Here is a 27,578-nt window from a genome sequence, read left to right as displayed (position 1 = left end):
ACTGCACTTGTTTCTTTCTTCCGTAAATGTCAAGGCACTGTCTCTCGTGTGCCTCCCCTTGTATGTGTTCATTTTCTATGGTTTGTTCCCTCTCACTCATCACAAGGTGTCTGCGCTCACGCCTTCCGCTCTTAAAGGGACAGTACGCCCCAGCAGTGAACACCATGCTCATTAAAGCAGGACACAGAAAAAGGAAAGCGAGCGAGAGATGAAAGAGAGTTGAAAACTGGGGACAGAGGAAGAGAAACAAACAAAATCGAATATAAATCCAGAAGAAATGAATGAACATAGATCAGGAAGCTCATTGAATTGCCCAGTGAAAATTAGAATGCACCGAAACGCTCACATTAGAAATGCAAGAAAGATGGAATCATGAAGCTGAAAAGACAGAATACAATTCAGATCCTTTGGCAGCACATAGTGTATCTGCCAGGAGGAAAGAGCTAGCCATCCATCTGGTTATCCGAGTGGCTGTAACATTGATAGGGTTTGGACGATAGGCCAATTGGTGTGTGTAATCTTACAATGAGTGAAATGACAGGGTTGTTGAATCCCCCATTCACTGTGTTAAACGGTAAATTACAGGGTCAGTGACGTGACGAATGAGCAGTGTTCAAAAGAGGACCAACTGCACTTACATAGACATACACACAACATTGGAAATCATCACTCATTCAAGTTTGTGGATACAATATCATACAGTATAATATAACCATTCAGTCCCTAAGTACTACATTGTGCTCCATCTTAACACGGAACAAGATGGGAGACTGTGATACTGTCACTCCTGTGTTGTCCTCTTCCTTCTCTGAGATCCCTCCATCTGATATGTCACCTCAGTGTGACTAATGAAATCCGATAGAGAGGTGTGGTGACAACATGAAATCAATAAAGCATAGAGGGAGAAAGTGGAGGAAGGGACTAGGGAAGGCGGAGGGGACCAGGGACAGGGAGAAGGGCAGTGTTTGTGAGTGTGGGTGGTTGTGTTGGTTGGTTGAGAAATAAAAACATTTGTTTGAAAGGAAGAGAAGATCATTCTATGCGACCTTGTAAAACTGGTTGACTTACAATGCTGGTGATGTGTAACACAAGTCACAGACAGTCTTGTTTGTCATGGTAAAATACGGCAGTTTGTAAAATGTCTGTAACATTGTGATGCTTTCTTCATTTCATAACAAATGTCCTTAAAGTAGCTGAGGTTATTGAAGACCTTTTGTGGATAGAGTGAGTTACGGTGGGGGCAGATGTTTGTGATTGAATCCAATATGCAAGCTTTCCCCATGTATTGTTATTAGAAAGCCTCCTAAAGCCTCCTTCAGCCACTCCTCTCACTTTTTAATGAGATTTGCAGTGTGCCTGCCTGTGTTACCCCACTGCGCTGCCATCGGTGACAGCCAAGAGGACAAAGGGAGGCCTAATGCTTGGGGTTCAGGAGAGCCCCCCTACCCTCGCGACCCTCCACCCTTCCCTACCTCCCATCTGGTGAAGAGCTACTGAGAGGCTGAGAGGCATGCAGGCTGAATGAAAAACTCTTGGCAGTATACCCCCCCCCCCCCCATACACATGTGCCTAAGCTCCATTAATTGAAACCCCCTTTCCCGTGTCTCACACTTTCTACTCTGTCTACTTCTCCCGTCATTCTCCATCCCCTTCACACATCTGTTTTTTCCCTTCCATTCCTCAGTTGGCATTTTTTGGCAGGTTGGTGGCAGTGGAGCTGTCCAGTGCTGAAACAGATCATTATGCTATCTCCATCACATAGAGACTTTGGTGCTTTTCTGACATGCATTGGTTGTACATGCAGGTTTTTGTTTTCCATCCCGTCTTCTGTAACATGCTACCACATGGTCATTTCCTTGGCATGAATAATGCAAGGATGTAGGAAGCATTTGCCTTTTATAGATTTTGAATGCTTTTTAGATGTTATCGTAGAAAACCCTTTTCATTTTCTAATTGTCTGTTGCATCCTCTCCTTTTTATTTTCTGGTGCATTTTTATGTGATTTTATTTATAAGTCAGGATCATCTCTCACACTGAAAAACATCCCCAAATGCATATTCCCAAACCCGCTGTGTCTCATTCTGAAAAATGAATGCTTCTAACGCCGAACCGATGTCCTTGAATCCTCTTATGACAATATAGTGCGAAATATTCATATTCATTCTCACTTTTACCTTTCCTCTTGATAAACATTTCCCTTCTATGTTCTCTTCTATCCTGTAAACATCTCCTTTGATGCTACTCAGATGCAGGGCTGCACTACAAACACTGACATATCCTTTGAAGACTGCATTCACTGACATTCTGAAAACAGTACGAGAGACAGTATTGTGTACAACAATATTACTAATGGAAAACTAAGTACAGAGGTCAGTTCTTTGAGCAGAGAGAGGAGAGCACCTGTCCATTTGCCTGCGTGCGTGTGTGTGTGCGTGTGTTTGTTTGTATGCTTGTGTTTGTGCTTGTGTAGGCAGGTCTTGTAGAGTTTGATCTGAGAGGAAGCCAGATGAAGTGGAGTGCATGTGTCTTCAGCCCTCTAACCATTATCGTGCCACACCCCAGAGACTTTCCCTCGGTTTCATACCTGTGACGCACATCTCATATCTCACACAGACGAGGGGGGCCAACACCTACCAGCTGGGGTGATGCAATTCAGCAACACGTGCCAATCCCCTCCACTCTCTATCACATTGCCAGAGCCAGAGGCGGGTTCTCACCCAGCCAATCCATGCCTCTCCCCTGCCAAATACGCATCCTGCCTTACTATAATCATTCATGTAACACTGTGAAAAAGTCCCGTGGCTTTTCATGACTGAAGATGGCTGGGGAGAGGACATGCGATATGAGAGTGGAATCATATTTCTCATCCAGGGATGCTAGAGGAAACCGGGACATTGCACTAATAAGATTCTACATTCTATTGTTCCAGTCTGGAATCCAAACGACAGAGTTCATTCAATAAAAAATCAGTCGCTAGCTTCGTGTGTTATTGCACCAATGTAATGAAACCTCCAAATTATAGATGAAATCTGTAGCAGTGGTCTATTGGAGAGGGGGTTGGGCTGTGTGGGTTGTACTGTTCATTGCGCTTTACAACTGACAGTTCATTCATTCATTCATTCAGTGTTTTATGCACAGAGATGCTGAAATGCACGATAGGTGTGCTTTACATTATCGTCTCTGATTTCAGTAGCTCCTCCGTGTATCATGGAGGCTGTATGTGGAGAACAGGGTATTATTTATAAAGCCCAGAGGGTCTCATGGGCCCCAGTGCTGCCCCAGTCATCAAAGAGTGATTTTGGCATCACATAGCCTCCCCTCATGGTCCCTATATCACCTGCCCCCCACCCACAGATGAGCAGTCATCTTTAAACCACTGAGCATATGGACATACACTCTCTTATGTAGCTACACCCTCTGATATGCACTAACACCACACACACACTTGCATAATGCATACATGTAAATACACACACCACGTACACACACACACACTCACTCACATAGACACTTCCATTTTGCTCTCTCTCTAATAATCATATAGGACAGAATAGGGATAGACAGTTTAGTTATAATAGATGGGTTGATGGTCACACAGAGGGTTATGGGTCAGTTCCCCTGTTTGCTATGAGATGAGAACCGTGACCGTTCTGGCTGGTTGGCTGGGAGAAAATATAATTTAAGGGGCTGGTGACACATTTATCGAGCCTGTCAAATTAATGAAAGCAATGGGCTGAGCCAGGACATGGCTCATGGTGTAATTGCAGGGTGTCTGTGTCTACACGCTCCCTCCCCCTTGATTGTTTATCCTCTGCTGATCCAGGTGCCATCAATCAGCAAAGGAGCTCCGCCCCCATGACTTCTGCAAACATCCTGCTGTTTAGCAGAGAAATGAGGAAATACGACGTCACTAGTGTAGAAAAAACTCTCTAGTCCTGTCCCTGTGTACTGGTACCTTTCATCGGGTGTTAAATGCTATTGAGCAGCAGCTGAAGATATATTTGATTTAAAGGTGGCAGTTTGGTGGCAGTTTGGTGGTAGCTTGAAAATGTGACAGAACCAGTATTGACAGCTGCCGAACTGTAGGGCAATTTATTTTGTTTATTATAAAAATTACCCCCTTTTTCTCCCCAATTTTGAGCTTGTCTCATCGCTGCAACTCCCCAACGGGCTCGGGAGGTGAAAGTTGAGTCATGCGTCTTCCGAAACATGACCCACCAAGCCGTGCTTCTTAACACCTGCCTGTTTAACCCAGAAGCCAGCTGCACCAATGTGTCAGAGGAAACACCGTTCAACTGACGACCGAGGTCAGCCTGCAGGCATCTGGCCTGCCACAAGGAGTCACAAGAGCGTGATGAGCCAAGTAAAGCACCCCGGCCAAACCCTCCCCTAACCTGGACAACGCTGGGCCAATTGAGCGCCGCCCTATGGGACTCCCTATCACAGCTGATTGTGATACAGCCCGGGATTGAACCCGGGTCTGTAGTAACGCCTCTGGTATTGCGATGCAGGGCCTTATACCGTTGCTCCATTCGGGAGGCCCAGGCCTATTCTATTTGGAATTAGTTTATCTACTAAATGGAAACAAAGCCAGGACAATAGCAGAATGCTAACACATAGTTTTACCTTTGTAGTGTTTAAGGGAAGGGACATGTAATGAAATAATCACAGTTAATAAAGTTGAATTGGGAGTTAGTCATCTCTTCAGTTGTAAATTAGTTGGCAAGTAGAAGGTAGCTAATTCAATTGGCATGACAGGGTGACAGGATTCTCTGTTAATGCACAGACACATGCTGAGACACAGGGAAGTCTATCAGAGACTGTAACCTTTCAGTTTCTGCCAATATTTATTTGAATTGAAGGTCATCTTTTTACTGACTGTTGGTATCAATTAGCAGTGAATGCAAGAGGAGAAGCTCTCAACAGTTCATCTGTGCCTTCTAAGCAACCATTCTTAGCAATCATGCTGGTCTTCACAGCAACCTTTTAACAATCACTCAATCTATCGATTTAACAATCTGTAAAAAATATATAAACTCGGTGTACCAGTTTAGTGCTGAATGTTGCGAACATGAGGAAATATTTCCTGGGTCTGTTTCATAAAGAGTGTTGTGGGTCTCCCACCATGGGGGGGCTTTAGTCCCAAGGGTCACTCTGAATCGAGCAGTTCTTCCAAATAGCCCTATAAGTGCTGCTCCTCCCTCCCATCTCCATTAAGAGGTTAGAACAGTCAATAGGTTCGGCTGAGCACGAGGGACTGGTCCATTGATTTCACTACAAGTCAAAGAAGGAGAATAGGGAGGGAGGAAGGGTCCTTTGGTAGAGAGGGGTCACCATGTCCTGTAAGCTTAGTGCAAGATGGACTCTGCTCGTGCACAGACATCATGCAAGGTATACCATAAAGCAAATTCTCTGGGAGAGAGGGTGCTCTGGAGCAAGCTTGTAACTCTGAAGGACCATTGTACCAATGTTAGTAGTCAGACACATTAGGCACTTTTCCCGTTGGAATCCTAAATACAGCAATTGGACTTAAAGCCAGGCTTCTTCATCTGCCTATACAGACTTCACTGATTGAGCTGTATGATTGTGGATGTGTTCACACAAATACAGACACAAGTTATGTTTTGTTCATTCCTTTTTTTATAAAATGGATATATAGAGCATTTCATTTTGACATCAACAAATCTCTCCATTGACACAGCAAAATAAGCCATAGAATCACACTGTAACTTCACTCAGAGGCACAAAACAGGAAAAAGGTACCGTTACTTCATGTTATACATCTGCCATTTCTGTAAATGTTAGATCACCTTTACAGACAATCTTCACGTCATTGAATATTGCAACAGTGGAAGGGGTATAGGTAATTAGAGACAGATGGTTGAGGGGGCAATAGGGGTCCAGCCACTGGCAGAACACACATCAATCAAACCAACAGGGTTTAGAGAGAGAGAAAAAACTGAACAATAGCACAACCCTCCAAAACGACCACTGGAAACTGTACAGAACAACAACGGATGTGCAGACACCAACAGGAGTGGAACCATAGAGATATGGAGAAGGACATCATCCATGTCACAGGAATGGCCCAGGTTATCATTCTCTTCTGGTGAGCAGTCCCCTCACAAACTCCTTGCATTATCAGCATGTCAAAGAGCTGTGTGGAGGACTCTAACTACATAGGTTTTATATTTACAAGTACTTGTGTTTGTTCTTTTCTATATTTGATATCACAAAAAACACGACTTGAAACGTAAAAGTAACGCTCTAGTTACATATGCTAGTGTTTTACATTTTTCAATGGTTGACAACAACTGTTACCATGGATTTATTGCTTTGTACACTGAGTATGGTTAGCGCCACCTGGAGAGGCCTACAGAGGCCTTCACTACAATGTCCAGCAATTTCCTTAGTATATAGCCCTCCTGTTCAAACCCAGCTTGACACATTACCTTTGGTTAATTGTGCAAAGAAATTGACACATTAGTAACAGTTTGAGAGACAAAATACATTTTGTGAAAGAAATATAAAGTAAGAACACTCAGACTACGGCTTTGTTCCATGCATAAATACATTTCCATAAATACATTGTGAAGTGCTGACTTTAGGTCTCCACAGACAGACAGTGAAAAGCAGGTTTAGGTCCCTGACACGCTACTGAAACCAATGATGTATATAAACCCTGGATTGCTGATGCTATCTACTGGCCAATGAGAGGCTTTGAAGCCACCGGTCAGCCATATTGGCACTTCCCAGTAGGAGCAGTCCTCCATTGGAATGAATGGAATTCTATAGTATTACAATTAAATGTTTATAGGCCAAAATTACATGTATTTAAGTTTTTTTTGTAATGGGTACAGTAACTTATACTTTTAAGGAAAATATTTTACATGTATTTTTTGGAATGTTTAGCTCACATAATATAATTTAAAAGTATGCATTCAAGTTTCTGTAATAGAATAAACGTGGCAAAAACAAATGTAGGCATTAATAAATGTATTTTTATAGCTTCCAAAATATTTATTTACAATGTGGGGGAGTGCCAAGATGGAGGCGCGGAGGCTTCTAAACAAGGCCCCTGTCAGTCATCTAGTGTATATATAAATCATTGGCTGGAACCCAGTATCTCTACACTGGTCATTCCCACTCTATACACACTGGCTAAATCATGTCTTGCTGCTCTTTTGATTGTCTACCTACTCTTTGAGCAATGGTAAACGTTCAATGTGACATATATTACATAGGCAGTAACAGCTATACTGTCATGTTTCTTTATTCAGTAATGCTATAATGTTTTTACAAGTAGATGTAATATGAATCTCAAACACCAACTTGGCTAATTGTCCTCCTGGACTGGTAAGGTATAGTTTTCTTTAACAACATTGTCTATCTGGGTCACTATCCCAGTCTAAAACTGTTCCCTTTTCATTAGCAAAACATATCTCCTGCTGACGGACTGTCTGTACAGTAGATATACTGATTGGCTACTTCTGGGTCGGCTGGCTGGTCTTTCTCTGCATTGCACAGGCCTTTGATAGTGCCAGGCAGCATTTCTTTATATTGTCCATGTGCTCTTATACATCATAGTTATTTTTCTTTAGTCACCTCAAACAAACATTTACCTTTAAACAACAACAAAGCTCATTGAAATGCCTTAAAATGACTTGAATTGACCAGACAATAAGACTGACATAATGATCATAAGAATTACATAACTGAGTTATGAATGTTTGTAACCTCCAAACGTACACTTTTAACAACAGATGTAACATTGTTATAGGCATGAAATCGAGAGCTTGGGACTAGAAGGTTCTATCTGCAAGAAGATGATTCTGAGATAATTGGCTTCAAAGTTCCGAACCCTAATTGGTTTGAATGGTGTCAGCTATTTTTATCTTGTATTCTTTTGAACTTAACAACTTGAATTGGGGGTATATAGGTAGAGAACATTGAACAGAACAAGGCTATGTTACTAAGTACATTTTGGAAAAAATGCAGATAGAACCGTATAGTCCCAAGCTCTCAAAATGGCACTGTAAACATGTGAGCAACGCTTCATCATTTTTTTCTTTCATGCATCTTAAGACTTTTACATCAGCTGGCGAAAGTGATATGTCGTTCTTCAAAACATTATTGTATTTTTATGCCTTTTTGTGTTAAAGACACAGTTTTACAAACCAATAATAATAAGAAAATAAAATTATATTGTGCATTAAAAGGACACACTACTTTCAGTGCAATCAGAAGAGATACTGTACAACCTAAGACATACAGTCTCATTCCTGGTTAAGTCCCCTTTTTACAGAGACATGTTTCTTTTACACGGCAATGGCTGGCTCATGAGGAGTTGTAATAAGAACCAGTTAGGCATGATGATCCAGGAAGCCAGTTAAATCTTGTCTGATCGTACATAACAGGCTTCTCCAGAATGAAGAAGCTCAGATTGATGAGGTGGAAATGGTTCACACTTACACACAATTGCACTCCAAATAAATATATCTATAATTGATATGCATATTACGTTTACAAATAGATCTGCCAATTTGATATGTGTTACATCTCTATAGTAATTTTTTTATTTGCACAATATAATCATCTTTTTAACTAATTTATATTTTGAAATAATTATTTGAATTTGTGCAAACATACAACAATGAATTGTTATCTTTTTTATTTGGTTTTTGACTTGTTTCGTCTAAACTGGTAAACACTACAAAATAAGTCTACCGTTTGATGGTCATTGTGTCTGCTGTCTCTAGGAGTAGTCCTGGTCCTGCCTGTAGCCATACGGCCCTCCCTCTGCCTCTTCCTGGACAAACTCCTCCTTCTTATCCCAGCTGTCAGCCCAGCCCCCGTTCTGCGTAGTGGCACCATACGTTTTGGCCGGACCGCCGCCCAGGGCACCGTAACTCTGGGTGATGTCGCCCGTCTCCTCTGCCAGCTCATCCTCATCGATGAAGCCACACTTCTCATCGCTGGTCAGCTCTGGGTCGGCCCACGGCTGCTTCTCTCCAGAGGCAAAGATGCCATAGAAGATGACTCCCCCGTAGTGAACCAGAGCAGCGATGAGGAACACCCACTGCCACTCTTCTCGAGTCTTCATGTGGACAGATGGAATATAAAGTGTTTTATACAAAGTCACAGAGAATTGTAGTTCTATCCGATAATGAATCTACGTTTAACCATAATGTTTTATGGACTTTCCAAGGGTAACAGAACGTCTTACCTTGTTTTTTGTCATGGCACCTACGATCAATGGGCATACCATGCCAGACAGGGTGCCCACACCGTTGGATATGCCCATAAGGATACTGGCATAGCGTGGAGCAATGTCTAAGTGATTGACGTTGAATCCTGATGGAAAGAACGTTCAGAATGAAATACAAGGTTTTCAGTGTGAAGTTACTCTCTATAAGACAGATCTCTAAGACAACAATTGATTAGCATTTGATTAAATAAAATCAAGTGGTTATAGTTCTTGTGGTTTAACTGATTTCACTATAACCTAGACCTCGTTTCAATCAAATCGAGTGTAAACCCGCGATGGCCGACATCTGCATAACAACTGTTGTTGGAGGTGTAACTGCGTTATGAACTGACAAATAAGTGAGTGGCTGCTGTTGTGTCACAAATCACTCCCTTCCTTAGTATCCCCACTGCGTTAGAAGTTCAAAACGCCAATAGAATGTGTAGGGTAATGCATTATTTAATGTTAATTTGGATGGGGGGATTCATAGCCTATCAGACAATAAAACATCACGCATTCGAGTGTTTTAACTTGTAACGCGGCTGCATGAACTTCTAATTATAAAGTTGGATTATGAAGTTGGTTGGTTTGGTACTTGCATCCAATGGGAGTGTCCGCAATAAGCTGACGCAAGGAGCCGCTTGTCGATTTGACAGCTCTAACGCAGTTCCACCTCAGACACCGTCAAAACAACCGCTATGTGGGTGTCGGCTAGCGCAGATCTGATAGGCTCTAGCCCTTACGGTCTCTAGAGCTTTCGTTCATTCTTGGTAGGTAATAAAAACCACCATTAGTAATGACCTTTTTTTCTCCCTTAATGGAGTACTAGTATGTGGATGTATCAAAACTACTGAAATTTCCCAAACATAATATAAATGTAATGGAAATTAAATTGCTATGAAAACAAAGCACCATGCAGCCATCTTGTTGCAAAGGGAGTAGCTAGCCAGTGAATCTCCTCCCCCACACTGAGTGTCCTCTGTAGCTGCACACAGCCAGCCTGTATGGCAGCTCCTCTGGGACTTGTGCTGAATTATTAAATACTCCAGGAGAAAGCCCAAGAAAAATGAGTAGTAGAAAACCAAGGTCTGCCTTGCGGCCACAAGCTTAAGCTGGAATAGATGTTTTAGAAATGTGAGAAATCGACCCTGTTCCCTTTGTAGCTGGATATTGCTGATTGCACGTCCTTTTTAGACCACATCGGTGGCTGTGGAACGATAAATAGGCAAGTTAGTTTTTCATCATTAATCTTGTTCTGGAGGCAGCTCTGCAGAGTGGTCACTAGCTGGCAAGGCCACAAAGTCATAAAATCTGATTTTAAACCTAACCCTAGCCACACTGCTAACCCTAATGCCTAACCTTAAATTAAGACCAAAAGGCTACGTTTTGTTTTCTTGAATTTTGACGATATAGCCAATTTAGATTTTTCAGCTGGCCCATCTAGAGGAAATCACTCAGTGCTGCTTCCATGGCAAGATTCATGACAATAAACATCAACCTGCAATAAATAGTGGCCATTCTAGACAGAATATACGGTGTAGTTGGTAGATTTGTTCTCTGTCTACAAATAGTGAAGGAGGAGTCTCCTACAGGCAGCTGTGATCTATACTGGCAGACTCTCTGATACCACGTGTTTAACAGACACTGACCTGATATGGCAAAGCCACTGAAGCCCACAGCAAGGACCAGGAAGGAAATAGCCACCCCTTTGGTGTGGGAAAATCCCACTACCAGCAGCAGCGTAGCCTCCATGCCAAACCCTGCAGAGACAGACAGTCACACACATGCTACAGTAACCCAGGGGCTATGGGCCATCACAGTTGCAATTTAATTACAGTCACAAACAGAATTGCTTTGCTACAGTCATTGTATCACTATCATACAGATTATGTAAAAGCAGTACACATTTGATATAATTGTGCATGGTGTGCCGAAGGGGTTCTCTCACCTCCACAGTTCATGATCTTCCTGACTGTAGTGGTAGACAGGATGTTCCTGCTGCGTAGGTAGTCAGCCAACTGCCCTCCGATGGGCACAATGATTGTCATCACCAAGTGGGGCAGGGCAGACACCATGCCAACCTGAGGACAGGAACAGTTGCAATCAACATCCACATAGAGGTATTAAAAGGTATTAAAGTCAGTTAGAGCCTAGCACAACATTTTCACACATCCCTCACCTAGGCCTCGAGTACCATACCCCAGCAACACTGTTTGGCTAGGCTGGTGCCCTATCCTGGGAACGCTCCACTGGTCTCACCTTGCTTATCTCAAACCCAAACACCTCCTCAAAGTAGGCCGGCTGACTGATAAGCAGTAGGTAGAAGGTCCAGCTTCTGCAGAAGTTGGCCACGATGATTGCATAGACAGGCATGGAGGTGAAGAACTTTTTCCAAGGGGTCTTAAATTTCTACAATGGAGCAAAAGGGAGGAAAATACATGAGTTACCGGTGAAAGGGTAGCAGCGGTGAGAAAGAGAGAAACACATACATGCATGCAGCCTATAGAGAGTGCCTGTCTGCACATTCTGCAAGATTTATTGTATATTTGAAACAATTTAAAAGTAGGCTAAATGCTACAGCCCACACTTCTATGCAAAAGATGAATTGTTGTTCAATATTTAGTTTATCATTAGATTATTGGGTTTCTATGTCCTGCCTTCCTATAGGCTCTGAGATTAAATAGGCTATGATGTTACGCTCCTATCACACAGCAATACTGTAGCTACCCATACTGTCAAATATTTTACATAAGCTACTGGTCTATTTACTGTGTTGGCAGAATCTTTTAATCTTTTGCAGTAATGTATGCTGTAGCTGGCAAAAGAACTGTCAGTTTCTGAAAGAGAAAACAATGGCAAATTGTTGTTAACCTGTCAGCAGAAAGTTTGAATTCAACAATGTTTTGCATCGACTTTTCCACAATCCTATTTATGATGGTCTACCCGCGAATTCTGAAACATTGTCTAAAAAATCTATTACAGTACATCAGCCTGGCCTCAGAGCCATACGGAATATACTTCACGTATTTCTGAGCACCTCCAAGATCATACCTACTAATGGTCTAGTTACTTCGGACATAAGCGAAAGTAGGGAGGTTGGTCGGGGAGGAATGATGGGCCAAAACAGTTCGGAACAGTTTGTGCATACAGTTGAAGTCAAAAGTTTACTTACACTGAGGTTGGAGTCATTAAAACTTGTTTTTCAACCACTCCACAAATTTCTTGTTCACAAACTATAGTTTTGGCAAGTCGGTTAGGACATCTACTTTATGCATGACACAAGTAATTTTCACAACCATTGTTTACAGACAGATTATTTCACTTATAATGCACTGTAACACAATTACAGTGGATCAGAAGATTACATACACTAAGTTGACTGTGCCTTTAAACTGCTTGGAAAAATCCAGAAAATGATGTCATGGCTTTAGAAGCTTCTGATAGGCTAATTAACATAATTTGAGTCAATTGGAGGTGTACCTGTGGATGTATTTCAAGGACTACCTTCAAACTCAGTGCCTCTTTGCTTGACATCATTGGAAAATCAAAAGAAATCAGCCAAGACCTCAGAAAAAAATTGTAGACCTCCACAAGTCTGGTTCATCCTTGGAAGCAATTTCCAAACGCCTGACGGTACCACATTCATCTGTACAAACAATAATACGCAAGTATAAACACCATGGGACCACGCATCCGTCATACCGCTCAGGAAGGAGAAGCGTTCTGTCTCCTAGAGATTAACGTATTTTGGTGGGAAAAGTGCAAATCAATCCTAGAACAACAGCAAAGGACCTTGTGAAGATGCTGGAGGAAACAGGTACAAAAGTATCTATATCCACAGTAAAACGAGTCCTATATCGACATAACCTGAAAGGCCGCTCAGCAAGGAAGAAGCCACTGCTCCAAAACCGCCATAAAAAAAGCCAGACTACGGTTTGCAACTGCACATGGGGACAAAGATCGCACTTTTTGGAGCAATGTCCTCTGGTCTGATGAAACAAAAATAGAACTGTTTGGCCATAATGACCATCGTTATGATTGGAGAAAAAAGAGGGATGCTTGAAAGGCGAAGAACACCATCCCAACCGTGAAGCACGGGGGTGGCAGCATCGTGTTGGGGAGTGCTTTGCTGCAGGAGGGACTGGTGCACTTCACAAAATAGATGGCATCATGAGGAACAAAATTATGTGGATATGTGTCACGACTTCTGCCGAAATTGTTGCCTCTCCTTGTTCGGGCGGTGTTCGGCGGTCGACGTCACCGGTGTTCTAGCCATCATTGATCCATTTTTCATTTTCCATTGGTTTTGTCTTGTCTTCCTACACACCTGGTTTCAATCCCATTCATTACCTGTTGTGTATTTAACCCTCTGTTTCCCCTCATGTCTTTGTCAGAGATTGTTTTTATGTCAGTGTTGTATATTTCTGTATAGGTGTGCGACGGGTCCTCGTACCCACTTTTGTTTTGATGTACATTTAGTGTTTGGAGTATGTTTAGTGGACTTCTATTAAAAAGACTCCATTTCACTCCATTTGACTCTCCTGCGCCTGACTTCCCTGCCACCTATACACACGACTCTGACAATATGTTGAAGCAACATCTCAAGACATCGGTCAGGAAGTTAAAGCTTGGTCGCAAATGGGTCTTCCAAATGGACAATGACCCCAAGCATACTTTCAAAGTTGTGGCAAAATGGCTTAAGGACAACAAAGTCAAGGTATTGGAGTGGCCATCACAAAGCCCAATCCTATAGAAAATTTGTGGGCAGAACTGGAAAAGCATGTGTGAGCAAGGAGGCCTACAAACCTGACTCAGTTACACCAGCTCTGTCAGGAGGAATGGGCCAAAATTCACCCAACTTATTGTGGGAAGCTTGTGGAAGGCTACCCAAAACATTTGACTCAAGTTCAACAATTTAAAAGCAATGCTACCAAATACTAATTGAGTGTATGTAAACTTCTGACCCACTGGGAATGTGATGAAAGAAATAAATGATGAAAGAAATTATTCTCTCTACTATTATTGACATTTCACATTCTTAAAATAAAGTGGTGATCCTAACTGACATAAGACAAGGAATTTTTACTAGGATTAAATGTCAGGAATTGTGAAAAACTGAGTTTAAATGTATTTGGCTAAGGTGTATGTAAACTTCCGTCTTCAACTGTATAATATGATGACATTTTGTGACTTTTTTCTTTGTTGTGGACTGGCAAGGGTTTTTTCGGCTATTCAGGCACACAAAACATTTTCTCCAGGCAAGCTAAAGTTGGAAGCCGAAGTGTCTGTTGTCATTCAACGAGAGACGACTCGTCCTCATGCAAAAAAATACTACACCAAACATCCTAGTCAGACGCAAAATTGCACAGCTATGAAAATAAATGACAGATTTTTTGAGTTATTTTAGATTAATTCTGATTATTTTGAGGACGCGTATACTGGCTATGGCATCTCCAAATGGACAAATATTACTATTGATGCTTTTTCTCGTTTTTCAAACGAAGGACTATTAAAGGAGTATGTAAGCACACTCGTTCGGTTAGCCTAGCCGAGTTTGGAAGCATGCTGATGCCTTAATCCACGACAGACTAGCAATCCAAAAATTGCATGTTCAAGTCGCGTCAGGGACAACTCTTGTATTTTAGCTAACTCTTCTCCTAACCCTTATTCTAAACTTAACCCAATCCACCTAACCTGCTACATAAATTCACGTAAACTTTGTCATTTTAGTTCTCCTAACTTTTTGACGTTAGTTCCCCTAACCGCCAACATAAATTCTCTCTATAATTCTCCTTTGTTGTTATGGTGCAACAAGCAACCTTGTCTCAGATCAAGACGTACAATACTATGCATCATCCAAGATATATGATAAGTTACATCATCCAATTCGTATGCTATTGTACGACTGGGTAAAATGTATGATACTATACATCCTCTAATTCATAGAATATTGCACGACCGCTATTCCATTCATAATGTAACCTAAACTCCTGAGACCCAGCAATTAATTGTTGTACTTTTTAGTGGACATCAGTTCTTGGTCCGTATCTCTAAGGCCATACAAGCCACTGTATTAAGTCCTGTTGTCCCTTTGAGAGGACATGATGGGCTTTTCAATGATATCACATGTGGGGGTGTGACCTTGACAACTTTATCTTCCTGGTTCTTTCAAAAAATGGCTGCTGTCCAAAATGTGCACAGTTTATGGTAATTTGAAAAGAAGTGTGTGTAATTATTAATGATCATTTTTAATTATCAAATTGTTTCTAGTATGTGGATTTCGCAGGAATAGTTAAGTGAGTTGTCAGGACTTGTAATATTTTTTTCACATTAAATAAGAGCTAAATAAGAGTTTATAATAAATGTGCTCTGTAGTGGACACCCACATGCCGCATCTATGTTTTTCATCTACCGTACCATTGACTGTAATGTCAATTTTGTAATATTTACATCCTAATGACCGATACAGAGGACAATTTTGCACATACAATAAAATATAAATAACCATATTTTTGGACCCCAAACATTTTTTTCCGGGTCGCAGGAGGCTGACGTAACGTAACATACCATACTAAATTGAGTGTCAGAGTGTCAGAGATTGCCCTGAGACTACGTTTTGTACTTACAGTAACCAACATAGGCCTACTTCAATGTAAAAGATTGACTGTTTACCTGTTAAATTCGACTATATATTATAGACCGTGCTGCTTATGGGATTGCAAAACTTGAAATATATATAGCCTATCTATTTACTAAGTTACAAGGTCCACTTAAATGAGAGATACGCATTGTAAGAATATGAACCCGTCACGGCTAGAAATGGTGAGGAATTTATTCTGCAATGGTTATGAAAATAAAATAAACAGGAAAAGAGTCCTATGTTAGATTAAAAAAATTAAACACAGATTTTCCATCCACTAGCAGAGATGTGCATCCTCATGGTCTAAAGTTTACAGATAGGTTAGCACATTGTCACAAGTTATATTTTTTATAAATGTCAACTTTTTTTGGCGCTTGCACATTTTGTGGTATAGTTTGGACGTACTCGCAGTTTATGCATGAGGCCTCAGGGGAGCAGAGATCAAAACAAGCCTGAATAGGAAGTGGGGCATAGCATCATCTCCCAATTTAATATCATAGGAATCGATTTAAGGAGAAGCGGACTTTGAAGACTTTGAGAACTCTGGCAAAATAACACTCAGAAAATGTAATGGCCTACTGAAAAACTTTGTCAAACTTTCACACAGATTTGGATTATTTCACTGAAACAGAGAAGCAGGGCATGAGGTTAGTTGAGTGAAAGTTGTTTGAAACCCTTCAAACAACTTTTATTCAACCAACCTCAAGCCCTGTCCCTCACCTCAGCAGGGTCCATGAGCTTGGCACTCTCCCCGATGCTCTCCTCTATGTAGACTCGTTCCTCCTGGGTGATGGTAGGGTGCACAGCAGGACTTTCATACGACACAAGGATCCAGAACGCATACCAGAAGATCCCAAAGCACCCTGCACAATGATATTGGGATTGTTACACAGGATAAATAAAATATGGGTGGTGGATTATGTATATCTTCTAGTCATTAGGGAACCCTATTGTAAATGTGTTTTAATTGTATCATTGTTGTATGTGAACATGTGAAAAGCTTAGATTGGCCTATACGATAACATCAAATTCATAAAAGGCAGTCTGATCTTTCAGAAATCCCGCATAGACTAAACCCCGGACAGAAAGGCCAAATTCATCTAGTCCAGGGTGAGATGGAAAATTATTGGAGAACAGTCCCACAAAAACAATGGGAAGAAATCAATGGTCTGGATGTCTGAAAACATCAGCAACCAGCTTTAAAATGTTCTGAAGATGATGTACTATGCGCAACATATTTTCAAATAGGTTGTTGGTTAGAATGTGAATAAATTATTTAAAAAATTATTTGATAGCTATATAAAAATAATAAAAGTTGAAAACTCTATATATGCTCCCAACAATTGAGTGGGTAAACTAAACCAACGTTTTGGCACACAGTGCCTTCTTCAGGATGGGTGTGCATCAGCTCATGCTTTTTACATTTGGAAGCTATAACATCGCCATGTAACTCTATCTTACCATAGAGATAGAACACAGAGGACCAGCCTGAGTACTGCACCAGGATCCCTGCTAGAGGCATGGCTATGACAGCACCAGCATAGGAACCTGTAAGAGGAAATGGTAAAGAGGAGGAAGAGAAGAAAACGGAGATCTAAATAGACAAAGGAAGTACAACTACTGTACCTCTTGCTTCACTACCATAGTGTGACAGATAAGATACTATTGAAAATAATATTTACCACAGAAGGAGGTGGTGGCCAGGCGACTCCTCTCCAGAGGAGGAGCCCACTTACTCCAGATCCCATGGCAGGCTGGGTAGGTCACTCCCTGGGTAGGTCACACACACCACAGAACCATGAGCAACTAAGAGTAGGTAACTGGTTTAAAGTAAATCATACTGCTGCTATTATCATTAAATTATAATGAATAAGATGGCCAGACAATTCTGATCATCCTGCTCCTTATGGCAATAGCAATGGATTCTAGCAACACTGCTTAACATTTAGTATTTAACATTTTATTAGGATCCCCATTAGCTACTGCTAAAGCAGCAGCTACTCTTCCTGGAGTCCACACAAAACATAAAACATGACATAATACATGTACGTCACAAGACAGAACTACATACACTGTAAATAAGTCTACATGCTTTCATACATTTATGCCTTCATAATCATGCAATTCATAGACTACTGAATGCAGGTTAAACACACGACAACGCAAATACAATAACAAGGAGGTGCGTTGCAAATAGGCTGACACTTTTCACTAAATTCCCCTGATGTGAATAAAGCTACCTTGTTTCTATAGTTACCGCCCTTAATAATTTATATCCAGTGTGCAAAGCTGACATCAAGGCAAAGAGTGGCTACTTTGAAGAATCTAAAATATATTTTTATTTGTTGAACACTTTTTTTGTTACTACATTATTCTATATGTGTTATTTCATAATTTTGATGTCTTCACTATTATTTTGCAATGTAGAAAATTGTACAAATAAAGAAAAACCCTTGAATGAGTAGGTGTGTCTTTTGACTGGTACTGTATGTCTTTTTTTGTCACATATACCTGATAGGTGCAGTTTTACAGGGTCATCCAGTAGTACGGCGTGCCTGGAGCAAATTAGGGTTAAGTGCCTGACTCAAGGGCACATTGACACCTTGTCAGCTCGGGTATTTGAACCAGCGACCAATCAGTTACTGGCCCAAAGCTCTAACCGATAGGCTACCTTTCCTGGGCTAACATGTAATCTCTTAAACTTGTAGGCATTTTGTTACAATTACCACCCCTATGGGTTTCATTAGGTAAAATTAAAAATGTATGAACATGAAATAACCACCCACTGGGCACAGACGTCAATTCAACGTTGATTCAACCAGTGTGTGCCCAGTGGGCAGGCCTTGAATCTTGAGCCTTGTTACAGTCTATCGCCCTTAATGGGTTAGCTAAAATATAGCGTACAGTGTTACAGTACCACCCACTATTGGATTAATTTGGTAAAATGCAACATTCATTTGTCATCTTAACCTTGTCTTCTAATCTTTCTTCACATGTCCTTCAAATACTTCACCCATTTTGGCCCAACTGATTAATATATATAAAAAATTAAAATTAAAAACATGAGATTGCACACAACCATTTTAAAGACTAAATGTAGGGAACTGTGTTATTCAAATAGATGGTTTCACAGAATAATGGGAGAAATTGTAAACATAAGACATACTGATAATAGATTTGCCTGCACTGACCCGACAATCACAAGAGATGATACTACTAGATATGAGCTGCCATGGTTGTAAATCAAATATGATCACAAACAAAAACCAACATACTCTCTTCATTGCCTTTTTGATTAACATTAATAAGAGACGCAGTGCTCTGAGCAAACTGATGAGCCTCTCATAACACTGACAATGCTGCTGCCATTAAATGTTCATTAGCTGCTAATTGGAACAGAGTGTGCTATTTGCAAATGCAATCTGCATGGACATGCTAGGAGGAGATTTATCCTAGCTATCCACTGGACTGATCTAAGATCACTATATATGAATCCCTTTTAGGTCCTCCTGTAAGCTCATGGAATGTATTCCACGTCCAAATTAATTAATGTCGCTCTTTTTACTGAATATACTCAAAACACTGAAGCCTTTCCTTACAGAGACAAAAACAAGACATAACCAGATTAGCCTTTGTGACATGATGGCTCATTCAAATCAAGGACCCATTGGGCACAGACGTCAATTCAATGTCTATTCTACGTTGGTTCAACGTCATTTCATTGAAATGACGTGGAAACAACATTGATTCAACCAGTGTGTGCCCAGATGGGAGCTACTGGCCCAGTCTCACCTCAGCCATCAATGCCAAACACGTAGATGTGCTGTTGTTATTGAATTACACCATTCATTATCACAAGACATTAATTTGAACCCTATGTCTATCACTCACAGCCAACGCAGCCTATAGCCAATTATTTTAATAGAATTATTACACTGAAAGTAGTTAGTCAGGTCTGTGAGAATAAATATACATTTCCATTCTCTGCAAGATAATGAACAATAAAGTATTATTCTAAAATTCCATCAATGGTGTTCAAAATGATTCTCAATGGTTGTCTCTGCTGCCAGGATTGTGTATCTGTTTCAGTGGTGTAAAGTACATAAGTAAAAATACTTTAAAGTACTACTTAAGTAATTTTTTGGGGTATCTGTACTTTACTATTTATATTTTTGACAACTTTTACTTTTACTTATCTACTTTCAGTTTTACTTGAGTTGTTTTTTATATTAAGGTATCTTTACTTTTACTCAAGTATGACATCTGAGTACTTTTTCCACATCTGATTCGTTTAGCTGGATGTGTTTTATTATGACACTGTGAATGTAGCCTGCCCTTCAGTATCAACATGGCATCATGTTTTACTGTACAAGGCAGCCGCTGCCAACATCTCATGTTTCACTATGCCTACTGGACAGTGGATTCATGAGCTGCTGATGTTTCAGCACATTGTCTTTGGGAATATGATTCTGGCTAGACCAGCATTTTCCTAACTGTGGTGTTACTGCCAGAGAGCAGAGCAGATATGTTTCAGCAGGTTTATTGGTTTATTCGGATCCCTATTAGCTTTTGCCAAAGCAGCAGCTATTCTTCCTGGGGCCCACACAAAAACATAAAACATGTCAAGTAACAACCCACTGGGCACACACTGGTTGAATCAACGTTGTTTCCACATCCTTATTTCAATGAAATTACACTGAACCAATGTAGAATCGATGTTAATTTGCCGTCTGAGCCCAGTGGGAAAACACTGATACACTGATAGACAAGAACAGTTACACAAATGTAAAATACAAAGATATACAAACAATACAACTAAAGAATAATGTGTGTGTAGATTGTGTGTGTTAGAGTGTGTGTGTGTGTGTGTGTGTGTGTGTGTGTGTGTGTGTGTGTGTGTGTGTGTGTGTGTGTGTGTGTGTGTGTGTGTGTGTGTGTGTGTGTGTGTGTGTGTGTCATGAGATGTTATTTTATCAATTTTTTGAAGGTAATTTTGCTGTTTGCTTGAGTAATTGGAGATGGAAGGGAGTTCCATGTGATCATGGCTCTGTATAACACTGTGCTTTGCCGGCATTTCGTTTGGACTTGGGGACTGTGAAGAGACCCCTGGTGGCATGTCTTGTGGGGTATGTATTGTGTCTGAGCTGTATGTTATTTGATTATTCAGACAATCTGGAATTTTCATCACAGTAATATTTTTCATAAAAACTAGAAGACAAGCAGTTAATCTCTCATCAACCGTCAACCAGGAAAGACTGACGTGCAGTTAAGGGCAAGGCGTGCAGCTCTGTTTTGAGCAAGCTGCAGCTTTTCTAGGTCTTTCTTTGCTGCACCTGACCATATTACCGGACAGTAATCAAGATGGGACAAAACCAGAACAACTACAGTTAATTTTTGTGTAAAAAACGCAGAACATATTTTTAGAACAGACAGGGGAGAGGACTCTCCCACAACAAATACCCAGCTGCAGATCAATACAACAGTCTCACATTTCCCCAGGGTGAATTCTGTCTGTTGTACTGCCTCTATTCCATTGCCTCTGATATACTGTAGCCTAATCATAATTGAAATGCCACAAAGGAAAACTGGCTATTTTTAAAAACTGTGCTATTGACAGGATAGGCCTATGCAATCTCAATTAAAATGTGCATATAAGAAAATTGCTCTCCAGAAATGTGACTTTTTAATTAAAGAAAAGTCCTTACCTCCACCAGCCCTTGCAATACTCTCACAAAGATGACCAGTCCATAATGCGTCCGTGCCGCGGAGGGGATTAACATATTGAGCGTCGAGGTAAGGAAAATGGCTAGACCGAAAACCCTAAATGAAACAGAAATATATACATTTGCACATATCGTATGTCGTTTATCATTTTGATAAACAATGTATCCAGTAGGCCTAGTGATTTATTTAAGCTGTATTTATGTATTGGCCAATTTATTCTTCAAAGGCCTCTCATCGACTTGATGTTTAATTTATTAATCTCAGATTTTTTTATGGCCATCCGGGCTAAATTCAGCAGGGACCCATCGAACATATCACATTCCACACTCATTTACTGGCTTACTATCGAAATTGAGTTAGTGCTATTAAAATAGGCTATTCAATGTAATTTCTCTATCCCATTTTCTAATGGTTACATAAGGCCTATATTCGGCCTGCTGTTCTTATTCTAATCAAATGGCCAATCTTACGTTCAATATATATATATATATATATATATATATATATATATATATATATAATTTTCTTGCATAATTAAAATATTTAAGACTTGGATTTTTTCATGTCAAGCATTGGCTAGTGCACCATTAACTTTTCAATTTACGTTTGATGGCAATAATTAAATTGGAGAAAGAAATTAAAGCGTGATGACAGGGAGTGCCGACAGCAGACGACATTGGTTTCAGCGCAGCTGAGCCAGTGGAGGCAATCGCTAATGAATAACACGAAACATGGTATTTTTAAAATTTTTGTCACGTCTTGTAAACACCCGGAGACCCCGCCTCCCACCCGCACGCGGGGGGCAACTCTAATCCGATTGAGGCAACTCTCTGGCACGAGACAGGTTGATTCGATTACATCTCAATGTCAATCAAGAAAGCATATAGACAATAAACATGTTATACATTAAACTAGATTATACAAATGTAATACATCGTATATATTTAAATAGCCCGCTCAACAAATAGTAATATTGTATATACTCAACCAAATTGATAGTTTTTCTTCATGTATATTCAGGGTATAAATTGCGATCACCAAATTATTATGGGCACTACTATGATGAACTGTGGTCCAAAGATCCACTAAATATAAAGTAATTAAACCTAGATTTCCTATTATAATATCCTATATTTAATGCTGCTCAGGCCTCGTGTAGGCTAGGCCTAAACCTTATTTATAAGCCATGTTTAGTGTGCACAGTGCATATGAGCGTGAGTAAGCCTTCGGCGACGAGGACCGGGCTGGTCGCCATGCCCCCAGAATGCAGCAAATTAGACACGGCTCCCCCCGGAGACCTCATTAACAGGTGGCAGAAAGCCCTGTGGACCGGAGCGACACCGTCAAATCTCAATAGCACTGCCAGCGTCGGCGGCTGAGTCGCTCCCTCCCAAATTAATTCCCCATTAATGGCCTTCTCCATTGCAGTCACAGTGTCACACTGGTTACTATGCCTACTGTCTGCTAAACCTTGTGTCACAATACAGGCCTGCAAATCCTCCCTCTCATTTACAATAAAGGCCGAATTGTCGTAAAGATTTGAAACATCCAAGTAAACCCTTGTGGGATGCCATTGTGTCTGCAACATTTTCAGACCATTAAAATGTTGATTCTGTTAGAAAATTGTTTATCACAAAATGTATTCTGACGGGAAAAGGTGTGATAATAATACGTTGAAAACCGATAGTATATCCAGGTTTCAGTAGCCAACATCCACGTCATCATCACAGTTGCTCGGGTACATCTCTTCATGACTAAAAGAAATCAGACCTATTTTCATTTTTTTCTTGAGGGTCGTTCATTTCATAGTGATGGATTTTAGTAACCAATTGAATAATAAGGAATAAATCCCATTTGAGACTGTGAGAAGGAATGAGAACTTTTGTAAAAACTAAATCAAAAAAATAATGTAGGCCTACCTGTTAGCTGCCAGTCTCGAGCATATGTACCCTCCCGGGATCTGCGTCACTATATAGCCCCAGAAAAACGAACCATGGATCATACCGACTGTCTCTGGGTCCCAGTTAAACTTCGCTTTCTTTCCAGTGAAATAAAAACAAAGACAACAATACAAACCATAAAAAATCGATGAAACATAATAAATCCTCTTCACATGTATAATTTCATTATAATTCAATACAATAATTCACAAAACGTATAATACCGTATAATAACCGTAATAACCAAAGCATAAGGCTCTCATATCATAACAGTAAATAAGGATATAGTGACTAGCAGAAATGTGAGCTATAATCACTACTATCATATACGGTACCCAATTCCGATGTGTAGGACACACAGGCTAAATGCTGTGTTATTATGGGATACAATAGTTTATGGTTGTGGCATACCTATTATGGCTGCACTGAAAAAGAATGAGATAATCTCGCTAGAAAACCAATACATTAAGGGAAATGTCTGTATCTGCCTTTGCCTATTTTTTATTTTCAATATAAGGTCAGGTCAAGTGTGAGAAGATTAGGAGACCTCCAACATCTGGACTATTTTTAGGGTCGACAAATTAGGGATGGCGGTGACACGATGTTGACGTCAGTAAAGTGTGCACCACACACACCTCTGTGATGATGATCTTCCCATCTTTGTGAATAGTGCTGTTGTTGACCATTCCCACGATGGCCACGCCCAGATTGCATCGGATGCCGAAGGAGATACAGAAGCCTAGACCGCTCATGATGGCGATGATGTATCGGCGGGGCAGCCCAAAACATGTGCAGTCGCACAGAGGTGCTTTCTTCTCCTGGGCCTCAGAGGGCCTGCCGTCCTCTGTTAGTTCGATAACTTCACCAGTTCCCTGTCGCTTCTCCATCACCCTTCAAACAGCCAGATAAAAAGTCATCAAATTTCCTCGGTTAATCAGCCTCAAATTAATAGATTAGCCTACGTTTGATATTTGAATGTTATGAAAAATAAAGGCATTTTAGTGTAGCAAAAATTCAGGCCTGCAATTAAGTTAAATGATAGACCTACATGCCTATATATTATAGCCTGCAGCCTTCAAAATATGGCCTGCATCATGTCCAATAATAGTCTTTAAAATGTAGAAGTTTTTAAAAATAAGGAAGAAGACTGATTTCTATTTAAAAACCATCTTCTTTGGATAGCGTACTGAAACATCATTTTATTAGGTCATCTAGGTCTGCATTACATATCTATGCCTGTTCAATCCGTTGTTTTATGAGGATAGTGTATTCGCCCCAACGACTGGGGGCGCTATTTGATGAATGATAACCAACATGATTCAGAACATGATAACTAACATGATCCAGAAAATGTTTTTGTTTTTTCATTAAACGAAAAGTCTACTTTAGCAAGGTAATTGAGCAACTATTAATAGAAAATAGCGCTGTATGTTAGCGGCACCAGGTTCAATCTCATCGAATGCCAAAAAAAGCATCGTAGATTGGAGCAAGAAGCGAATGAAGATGCCTCCACTGCATTGCAGCAGCCGCTCACCTTCACCCTCATTTGCATTCACGGTTTGGGCAGTTGCTCATCTCTCCAGGCAAACATTCACGCTGCGGTTTCAAATGCATTTATGACCATATGCACAATTCATTCGTTTGCCAAATAAAGCTTAGCCTACAGTTACAGTATTAGGCCTATACCTAAAAAAATGATGTGAAATCGGCATAAGGAAAAAATGATAAGAACTCTATCTTATTCACAACGGCACTGTAACAATGACGAATGCTAATTATGCACTCCTGTTTAGAAAATACATTTGGAATATCAAAACTACTGCACATAATGTGTAATTTACATGAACTACATTAAGGTGATCATTTCGTTATGCCGAACGAAAAATACATATTTTTTACGCAATAACATGTAACTGTTATTTCATACAGCCTAAGTTTAAAGTGGGATTTGGAATCCAAATAGGCCTATCGAAGAAAGCAACAATGAATCGAAAAAAAATTCTAACCAAAACGAAATATATTCATTTAGAGCTTCAACAATACATTGATTGACAGTATGCTGCAACTACAAGCATCAGAATAGATGCCTGAATGAAGGCCTTGCCACTTAGCAAGACAAATCAGTTAGACGTTTAGACTAGTAATAAATCGATACCCATCCCGTAAATAATGAAATAGATACCCTCCCACAACTACAGGAAGTTTTCAGTCAAATATTTAAAATATTACAGGGACGCAGTCACAAGCCAGTTGCAAACGAAGATAACACTCCGTGGATTTTTTAATCTAATCGCATACATACTAGGCTAGTTCACGGCAAATGCTTTTCATAGCTATCTGTTTAATGCGTGAATGTATTAGTGACTTTTTCCACATGCATCAAGGTCCTTCCTGTGCTTTCACGAGGTTATACAGAATTGCATAATTTTCCCACTACGTCTATTAGAGGCGTGACCATGACTGCAAGCTGTTTGAGATAAAAGTAAAACACTTCTCGGCATAGGATAGGAACGTACAGTAGTCTACTACCATTACACCACCATATTACACCACCATATTGTAGGCCTATCACTTGAAAATACAGAAATCATAACCAGCCCTATGTTTAAACATGGGCTAGCCTGCATATAAAACAGAATTTCAACACCTACTTGTACATCTGCCCCAGGGTCTTCGCCCCAAATTCCTTTATCCCCTCTTTGGCTCTCATCTTGACGGACTCCATATCCAAATGTAATGTTTTTCTCAAAAATGTCTATTGTTTAAGCTTCATGTTACGGTACAATGTGACCGAACAAACCGGTGAAGCGATGTATATGATTATTTGATAAGAAAAACAGACAAGATCTGTAGCCTATCACGCGTCGATCGCTGTAAAACGCCTACATATGAGAGAAATCAGATGAGCTCTGATTCCCCATTCACCATTATAAACTCATCGTTCGCCTCACGTACAAGTGCATGCAATGCCATCGTAATGAAAATCTACAGATAATTCATAAAGCGAACGAAAGAGAAAAACGTTAGAAGCGTCTACGGTGATAACCATATCATTTTAAACAAAAAAAACAATCAGTAAAAGCGGGAACTAGCGGTGTGTGGAGTTGCTTCTATAAACCACAGAGCTGGGCTTGCGCGTCTCATGTGGAGACCGCCAGCTTTTCTGACGTCGCGAGAACCTCTGGCTGTTCAGCACCAAGGTCAGCGACAGCCTCGTGCACACTATCTGCGCGTGGTGCACGCCGCATCCCCATTACTGATCACCAGAGCGATATTCAATATAGCCTACTGTCCTGAAAGCTATTGTTGTTATACTGTAATCGACTGATTTAGGGAGTGGTTCAGGCTGGAATAAGAAAGGATGGTTTGATTGCATTTGGAAATCATAACCTTACAAAGTGTGAGGGCAATGCATGGTGACATTACAAACGCAAGTCATTTCCAGTTTTACAACCTTTCCCAATGTTTGTTTTTATACCAGACATGTAGCCTACATAAAATACTGTCTTAGCCTCCGGAGGGCGGTGCTATGGAAACCAGACGAGGGCTTGATTCCCTTCGTATGAGCTCTCGTGAAAACAGGAATCCATCAATAATTTAGGCATCCCCCACACATACACTTTCACCCACCTCTCTCTCGCGCTTGCTCACACACACACACACACACACACACACACACACACACACACACACACACACACACACACACACACACACACACACACACACACACACACACACACCACTGTAACTATAACATCAAAGGGTAGAAGGGTATAATATGGAGGCTACTCCATGCATATTCATTGAAACAATGTTGCAAATAATAAAATCATTGATCCATGTTTTTGACTATTTCGAGAGAATTGCGGTTCCACCACAATTCATTCTGAAGTTGGGTCATTGTGAAATATTAAAATGTGAGAGCCAGACACCTTTGAGAGACACATGGGGATTCTGAAATAAACTGGCACCTACCTAATGCTAATACAATATAAATGGATTGAGGCACTGACGCCATCTGGCG

At 40.5% G+C, this 27,578-nt stretch overlaps 1 protein-coding gene across 1 annotated transcript; it reads right to left on the bottom strand.

The window, feature by feature from the left end:
- Nucleotides 1-8,755: 8,755 nt before the first annotated feature.
- LOC120056477 (vesicular glutamate transporter 2.1-like) lies at nucleotides 8,756-26,276 on the bottom strand. Its single transcript, XM_039004651.1, has 12 exons — nucleotides 26,203-26,276; nucleotides 24,187-24,442; nucleotides 23,531-23,649; nucleotides 21,593-21,707; nucleotides 17,570-17,657; nucleotides 17,349-17,435; nucleotides 16,608-16,750; nucleotides 11,507-11,656; nucleotides 11,196-11,328; nucleotides 10,897-11,007; nucleotides 9,227-9,354; nucleotides 8,756-9,097 (listed from the first exon to the last, which is right to left on the bottom strand). The coding sequence occupies exons 1-12, from the start codon at nucleotides 26,274-26,276 to the stop codon at nucleotides 8,756-8,758; spliced, it is 1,746 nt and encodes a 581-aa protein (XP_038860579.1).
- Between the last annotated feature and the right edge of the window lie 1,302 nt (nucleotides 26,277-27,578).

This window comes from Salvelinus namaycush, chromosome 1, assembly GCF_016432855.1.
Source record: "Salvelinus namaycush isolate Seneca chromosome 1, SaNama_1.0, whole genome shotgun sequence".
Taxonomy (NCBI): domain Eukaryota; kingdom Metazoa; phylum Chordata; class Actinopteri; order Salmoniformes; family Salmonidae; genus Salvelinus; species Salvelinus namaycush.
This window is presented reverse-complemented; position numbering and strand designations above follow the sequence as displayed.